This window comes from Bos javanicus, chromosome 2, assembly GCF_032452875.1.
Source record: "Bos javanicus breed banteng chromosome 2, ARS-OSU_banteng_1.0, whole genome shotgun sequence".
Lineage (NCBI taxonomy): Eukaryota > Metazoa > Chordata > Mammalia > Artiodactyla > Bovidae > Bos > Bos javanicus.
Genome location: NC_083869.1, coordinates 31,262,045 through 31,270,827, shown reverse-complemented (window position 1 = coordinate 31,270,827; position 8,783 = coordinate 31,262,045). Strand labels below are relative to the sequence as shown.

Genomic DNA, 8,783 nt, shown 5'->3' with positions numbered 1-8,783 from the left:
CCTGAATGTTTAAGACTTAGCGTGGCTGCTTTAAATCTGTCACACATGGGCAAATTTAAGGGATCAGCCAGATTTGTATGGTTCTGTCACTTTCCAGCTGCTGTGGTTGTTTCAAACTCTGTGCTTTCCACTTGTAAGACTGTAAATTTCTATCTGAAGTTCAGCTCCCTCTTTCACTCTGTAGCTTTGTTTTCTCATTGTTTTATTATTTCTCTAATGTGAGTTCATGTTCCTGGGACTTTGTGGGAAATCACTGAGGCCTGACCTAGGGTGTGGCCTTTTAGAAAGGATTTCAGTTAGTTTCTACCAGAATCTTGGGACCACCAGCAACCTGTGTCTGCTTTAAATTGAATATTTGCCTTGCCTTTTGTAACCAGGCACTGGTATAAGTTTGGGCCATAAATACAGGTGAATCCTGGGTCTATAACTGTGCATTGGTAGAGAGACTTTTTTCTGTAAACCAGAGTTAAGACCAGACAGAAACATCTGCTGCCTAAGGTTTTAAGGTTTTCTTTTGATCTGTGTTTGCAAGCTTGATCTTTAAAAATGCTTTCATTAAGTGTGTAACTTTTTGTGGGTCTTGAATTTATTCAGGATCTCTAATCCACATTGGATCTAAGTCTTTGTTTTCTGTTCCCTGTACACAGGCAATTAAAACCAAGCTATAGGTCACTGGGATCAATAGAACTCCACAGGATGGCCGCTGACTTAAGTGCTAGCTTACCTTTCACTATCACCTGTAAGGCATTTCCCTTGTTTTCTGGTAAAATTTTTATTACCTGTCTCTAGATATTTTGTGACAGAAGGGTTTTAGTGTAATTGTCCCATTGTGTGCTGGAAGTATACATTCACCAAGCAAAATCCTAGTTATCAGTGTATTATCAGAGTACTTATGAGTTATTCAAGTAAAGAATATGTGCATGATTAAGGTAGTGAAATAAAACCTGACTACAGTTTTATTCATGCAACATATTTCTAATTGAGAACCACTAAAGAAATCTATTCTTTCACTGGCAGAATTAATGGAAATGAAGTTTTTATTTGTTTGTTTGTTTCAATAGTTTTTGTTAGGCAATTGGCATTACTTGTAAATTATAGTTAAAAGGTATTTCTGAGATATTTGTATATCTTGTAATTAATTGTGACTGGTTTGTCTGAATTTAGATGATGATAAATTTGAGAGTCATTCTCAATAAGGTTGAAAGAAAATTTACTAGTGTTACTGTTTGGCACTTAAGTTTTTTGTATGTTCCTGTGAGAATCAATTCTAGTAATATATGTGAAAACTGATAGTCACATGCCTTTTAGTTATTGGTGATAAAGGGTAAAAGGGTGATAAAATTAATGAAGTGTGTCCCATACCTTGTAGGTACTGCAATCTATTAGAAAAGATACGTAAAAGGAGGTAATGTAGCACAGTATGGTTCATGCCATCCTAGATGTACTTAGGGAAGTCTGAGGAGAAAGGTTTTAGGGCAGTCTGAGGAAGCTTCATAAAAGATGATGATGTTTGAGCCAGTTTTTGGAAGATGCAGATGACACTACCCTTATGGCAGAAAGCAAAGAGGAACTGCAGAGCCTCTTGATGAAAGTGAAAGAGGAGAGTGAAAAAGCTGGCTTAAAACTCAACATTCAGTGTGGAGATTCCTTAAAAAACTGGAAATAGAACTGCCTTACAACCCAGCAATCCCAATGCTGGGCATACACACTGAGGAAACCAGAATTGAAAGAGACACATGTACCCCAATGTTCATCACAGCACTGTTTATAATAGCCAGGACGTGGAGGCAACCTAGATGTCCTGCAGGTGAATGGATAAGAAAGCTGTGGTACATATACACAATGGAGTATTACTCAGCCATTAAAAAGAATACATTTGAATCAGTTCTAATGAGGTGGATGAAACTGGAGCCTATTATACAGAGTGAAGTAAGCCAGAAAGAAAAACACCAATACAGTATACTAACGCATATATAAATTCAGAAAGATGGTAACAATAACCCTGTATGTGAGACAGCAAAATAGAACAGTCTTTTGGACTCTGTGGGAGAGGGAGAGGGTGGGATGATTTGGGAGAATGGCATTGAAACATGTATAATATCATATATGAAACAAATTGCCAGTCCAGGTTCGATGCATGATACTGGATGCTTGGGGCTGGTGCACTGGGATGACCCAGAGGGATGGTACAGGGCAGGAGGAGGAAAGGGGGTTCAGGATGGGGAACACGTGTACGCCCGTGGAGGATTCATGTTGATGTATGGCAAAACCAATACAATATTGTAAAGTAATTAACCTCCAATTAAAATAAATAAATTTATTAAAAAAACAACATTCAAAAAATGATGATCATGGCATCCAGTCCCATCCTTTCATGGCAAATAGATGGGGAAACAATGGAAACAGTGACAGACTTTATTTTCTTGAGCTCCAGAATCACTGCAGATGGTGACTGCAGCTATGAATTTAAAAGATTCTTGCTCCTTGGAAGAAAAATTATGACCAATCTAGACAGCATATTAAAAAGCAGAGACATTACTGTACAGACTAAGGTCCATCTAGTCAAAGTTATGGTTTTTATAGTAGTCATGTATGGATGTAAGAGTTGGACTATAAAGAAAGCTGAGCAATGAAGAATTGATGCTTTTGAACTGTGGTGTTGGAGAAGACTCTTGAGAGTCCCTTGGACTGCCAGGAGATCCAACCAGTCAATCCTAAAGGAAATCAACCCTGAATATTCATTGGAAGGACTGAGGCTGAAGCTGAAGTTCCAATACTTTGACCAATTGACGTGAAGAACTGACCCATAGGAAAAGACCCTGCTGCTGGGAAAGACTGAATGCAGGAGGAGAAGGGACGACAGAGAATGAGATGGTTGGACGGCATCACAGACTCAATGGACCTGAGTGTGAGCAAGCTCCAAGAGTTGGTAATGGACAGGGAGGCCTGGTGTGCTGCAGTCTATGGGATCACAAAGAGTCAGACATGACTGAGTAACTGAACTGAACTGAACTGAAGTAATAATTTTTCAGGGGGAAAAAATAGAAAGACATTTCAGGCAAAGACTGTAGGATGTGCCAAGACAGGAGAGATATCAAAAAGTTGTGTAATTGGAGATTATGGATTCTGTGGGGAGGAGGCATGAGTTGGGGAGTGTTGGCCAATGATAGATGATAGTCATGGGATATGTGAGGGGCACTTTATGCAGAGATTTTTTTTGACTCTGTAATAAGATATGGAAATGGATTCTCTGACTAATGGGGTGCTGTCAGTTTTAGAAGATTTCAGATATGTATTTCAGTGTGTCAGCTGGCAGAAAGACTGCAGAGAAGCAGAGAGAAGAAATATTGCAGATGGAAGGATGCATGACAAGAAGTCAGTTACAATAAAAGTTGGATGCATCAAATCATAAATGGCTTCTCTGTGAAAGAATAAATCATTTTAGGTGTTGTTATAAGAGAATGACGTGCATCTTTTATTTTTTTGCCATAAAAATTAGTGCTCTAGGGAATATAAGACATAAGCCCAACTTCTTGAAGTTTTGTGGCAAATATTAATGACAAAGAAGTAGTTGTCATTACTTGTAGTTCAAGACAATTTTATGTATAACTAATGATACTGTTGTTTTAATCTCTTCTGTTATATATCAGATGTTCTCTTTTAGAAATATGTAACACTATAGGAAAGAAATAATAACCATCCTTTCAACTATTTAAAACATTCTCCACCTTTGTCATATAAAATCTTTGAGGCCAAGGAGGCTTCTTCATTAATGGGGCTATAGTCAAGGTGAAATGTTGTGTTTTTATTTATTTTTAAAACATTTTTGGCCACACCCCACGACACTGGATCTTGCCCAGGGATCACACCCTTGCCTCTGCATTGGAAGATGAAGTCTTAACCACTGGACCACCAGGGAAGTCCCTCGTGTTTCTATTTAAAGTTGTCTGAGTAATCATTTACATGGTGTATTGACAATATGCATTTTTCATTAAATATTACTCATATAAAGGAAATTACTCATTTGAGTAGGCAATTTGATTTTGAACGTAAAACTGTAGAATTAAAGTATCACTAGAGACAACATCCCTAATCCAGCACCCCCACTGAAATAGAGGGGTAATCTGAGGGGCCAGAATTGATTTTCCTAGATTACACTGCTAGTTTTGTACCAGAACTGATACTAAAAGTCAAGTGTCAGAACTTTTGATCCATTTTTTTGTTTTACATTTTCCATGTCCACAAAAAATGGTCAGCAAGGACATTCTTCATGATTACTACTAGTAGTTTGAAATTTACAAGAATGATTTTTGATATTTTATTGTATTCTAGTTGTTTGAAAATTAGTAAAATGCATACGTTTATATAGCCATTATCTTTCAACTACAGTATTTGAAATGCAGAATGCAGAATACTCATTTTTCTCTCCACAAAAATAGTTTTTCATTACTAAAGGATCACTTACTGGTGATTTAGAATCATGTATTTGTGCTTTAGTATCACTTATTGGTGAATTTAAATTTCTTTAATTTCTTGGTATTGTTATTTCTGTGTCCAACTTGATTAATTCTATTTTTAACAAAATTATATCATGAAGTTTAATATTAAGAGGATTTTTCTTGTGAAAGTAGTTATTTCAGAAATCTATCAGATTACATTAGCAACCCTAAATTCTGAATGTTTTCAGAATATCCTTTAGCTAGGTATATTTTTTAAAATATATATATTTTTTAACAACTGAAGACTCTTCTGACCATAAGATCATTTAGATATAATACATATCAATAGATATATTTGGCCAATAATTATATAATTGGGTACATAAAAAGGTTAAGGACTTTGCATAGTAATACTTGACTTCTCTGTGGTGTTGGCAAAATCTGAAAATTGACTTGAACAGAAAGAAGCCAGTGAATTCCAACCAAGTCACCTTATGCCATCTGCATTGGTGAAACTGTAAAATGCATGTTTAGATCCAATTCATCAGAAATAGAAGCATTATAAATGGAGTTTTCCATTGAGAATAAATATTTTGTTTTGGCCTGACATAAATCCAAGGGGACCCTGGAAAAAAAAAGATTAATTTATCAGTCACTACATCATTAATATTTTATGTGTAAATAGAAATTCATAAAATGAATTTAAGTAACAAACTATGTACTACAACATTTATTTACTACCAAGAAATTTGGAGATTACATAGTGAGGAGTTGAGATTAAAATGTTTCCAACCAAGAGAATTAATTGAAATTGATAACTGTTGTAAATGGCTACTATTACTGTTGTTAAACTTGCAAGTTGGAATACGTGGGCTTGATCTTTTGCACACAGAAAAGTTCATAAAAACTGCTTTTAATTGACTTTATAGTATTTCTTGGTAAATCATTCAGTAGGTTGTAACAAAATTCATGTGAACTTTTATGTATACAAATGTCAGATCAAGTACAGGTTTCATTAATTATATATATTTTAAACTTCCAACAATAAAAACAGAAGCCAAGAAATTAAATACAATAAAAAATGAAATATTTATTCATTTGGCTCAATAATGACATAGCTCACCATTCTTTTTAATAATAGCAATTCCCTGCATGCAGTTCATCAATACACTACAAGTAAATAGTTGTGTAAAAGGAATTAACATTACTCTTTTGGTTTGTGCAAAAACAAAAATTTATATCATGTTAAGTAATTGCACAACTTTGCCACTATGTTCATGGCTAAAAGGGACAGAGCCCAAGTTATATCTCTGATAGCTTTAGTGCAGCAGGAATTAAAAAAATAAGACTAGTCTGCATAAGCAAATACTACAAAAGTTGAGTTAAAAAAAAAACCTTCCATGAATAAAGGGTTATATTGAGGCAACCATAGTTGGTAGAAAATGACCTAGGTTTGAATTTTTGACCAATGTATATCCTACTGGAATGATAGAAAAAATATTATAACAAAGAAATTCACAAAACCCTTGTCTAACTTTTATTTTAGGAAATTATCCATTGAAAAGTCTAATGGATTCAAAAGTTTGGAGTTGTGATTAAAAATAAAAAGCAAAAGCATAAAGTAAAATAAATTGCCATGTCATCAACTTGAAAATAATTATCTTATGTATAAAATGCAGCAAATAAAATTGATCATATTTTTACATTATTTATATTTAAACAAGTTTTGGACATATTTTTAGCAAAATATGAAGTATATGTTTTGACAGTAGGCAGTATGCAGTGTGTTTCCTTGAATCTAGAGAGACACCATATGACACTCAAATTGAATTAAAAATGGAAAAGGAAAAGTGCTTTTAAATAACTGTAAGCTATTCTGCTTGACATACTAGACATAGAGCAGGTTGAAATCACTGTACTACCAGCATGTGACTTCTAACCAAGACTTGTGAAGAATGGATTGTGTAAAATAGAGCAGCATAGGCAATTAACATGCATTAGTGATAATCTTCAAACTATTTATGTTTAATGAATGGTGCAGGATACATCCCTGTTGGAAGCTTGCAAAAGACACATACATATACTGTGGTACATATTTGATTTAATAGAGGTTGTTTATCAGGATATATATATATATATGTGTGTGTGTGTGTGTATATATATATATATATGCAAATATGCCCCCACAGGATAAAATAACTATTTACATAACAGAGGGTGTGTTTAATTGACATAAAATGTCAGCTTTGCTGAGAGCAGAAGGTGGTAAAGCAATACTGCAGCAGAAAGTGGAACAACTATTCTAAAGTGATGCTTTAGATATACTTTTCTAGAACAGATTTATTAGATTACTTTTTTTGGGAAAACATTTAACCAAAATTAAATATAGTGCTCTGGAACTTAGAATAAAATTTGCACTTGCTGAAACAGAATACTTTGCATAAAAATAATCCTTTAAAAATTAGAGGAGACTTTACAGGCACATAACTGTATAGATATAAACAAATGTAGACTAAAACACTTTCAAAATTAAAGCCATCTAGAAAATGGAAGTACCTGATATTGTTAGAATTTTTTTCTGGTTTTGAGCAAGAATTTCATCTCTTGGGCAAAGCTCTTGTCTGATTTTCAAGAAACTTGTGAAATAGGAACACAGGGCTCTTATATTCTTTTTTTCTCAACCTAAAGCTCATTTACAAAAATAGTGACGTCGTATTATGAATAAACTATGAATTAGCGACCAGGGAAATCCACTAGAACAAATTTTGTAAAAATATGGCAGATATGGAAGTTAAAAATAGAATAGATGCAAGTACTGTACTAAAAGTGTTTGGTGTGGTTACAATGGATCACTTTGCACAACTATCCCTATGGTCTAGGTAGCCATTGAATTTCTCCTCAGCAGTGTCAGCTGGTAAAGAAAACAGTAACCTCTTGTCAGTGTTGATACCCTGATTCACAGAGTTGTAGTGACAGAGAGGTCACTGTCTTGTTATAGGCACTGACCATGAGTGTTTGTTAAAACAGTCAGTTTGGCATAGACCTCCTCTGGGAGTTCAGTTGACACATTAACTTTACCTTCTTAGGCTGTAAACAATTGATCACAAAGATAATTCTTTGTTTCTTTTTTTTACTTTTGATTTTCCCTGACCTCTTTCCCTTTGCTTTCTTTTTCTGGTTTGTCCTTCTCAAATTTTTCTTTGTCTGGCTTTGTTACACTATCATAGGAAGGAGGAGAGGTGGTAGAGGAACTTCCATCTGTTTTTTCTGGGGTGGAGTTCCCATTTAATTTGTCAATAATCATGTCATCTTTTATAGGTAAGTCAATCCTCCCTTTGATCGCCTCTTTGTTATACTCATTTACTACCTTCTTTAACCTTTGCTTTAAAAGATAACACCTGAAATTACGCTGAATGATAGCAGCAGACACCTCCTCTTGTTTGCGTTTCAGAGTGGTTGTAATGGGCTCATAGGAGACTTTGGAGGGATTTGACGCCATGAACCGATCTTCCATCTGAATTCGAAGGGCATCCATCTCTCCACTCTCACCCAAAACACGCTTTGTAAAGGCAAATAAAATGTCAAGGCAGTGGATCCTGTCCCCACTGACCATGGGCAGGTCCATGGCAATGAGCTGGACTTTGTTCGGTTTTGCTATGAGAAGAGGAGGATCCAGGGCAGCTGCAAAATCAGAGAGCTTGGAGAACTCTATGAACTGGGTGGCATCGGGATCAAACTTCTCCCAAACCTCGTAGAACATCTCAAAGTCGTCCTCACTCAGGGGCTCTGCACTTTCTTCAGTAGCAACACTGAAGTTCTCCAGGATGACAGCAATGTACATGTTCACCACAACCAGAAATGATATGATGATGTAACTGACGAAAAAGAAAATCCCAACAGACGGGTTTCCACAGTCTCCCTTAACTGAGCTGCCAGGGTGAATTGTGTCAGGGTCACAGTCTGGTGGTGCACTGTTGAGAATAGGTGCTAGCAATCCGTCCCAGCCAGCAGAGGTGGTAATCTGGAACAGGCAGATCATGCTGTTGCCAAAGGTCTCAAAGTTGAACATGTCGTCAATTCCAGCTTCTTTTTTAACATAGGCGAAGTTGGACATTCCAAAGATGGCATAGATGAACATGACCAGGAAGAGCAGGAGGCCGATGTTAAACAGCGCAGGAAGGGACATCATCAAAGCAAAGAGCAGCGTGCGGATCCCCTTGGCCCCTTTGATCAGACGCAGGATTCGGCCAATCCTGGCAAGACGGATCACTCGGAACAAGGTAGGGGACACAAAATATTTCTCTATCAGCTCAGCCAGAAACATACCTATGGAAAAATACAGAA

The 8,783-nt window shown here is 36.0% G+C and overlaps 1 protein-coding gene across 1 annotated transcript in view; it reads right to left on the bottom strand.

The window, feature by feature from the left end:
- Positions 1 to 5,509: 5,509 nt before the first annotated feature.
- Positions 5,510 to 8,783, bottom strand: part of SCN3A (sodium voltage-gated channel alpha subunit 3) — a 121,106-nt gene continuing 117,832 nt past the window's right edge. The window contains exon 28 of the mRNA XM_061436473.1: positions 5,510 to 8,765. Coding sequence (XP_061292457.1) covers positions 7,570 to 8,765 — 1,196 coding nt within the window. The 3' untranslated portion in view covers positions 5,510 to 7,569. The remainder of the gene's footprint in view (positions 8,766 to 8,783) is intronic.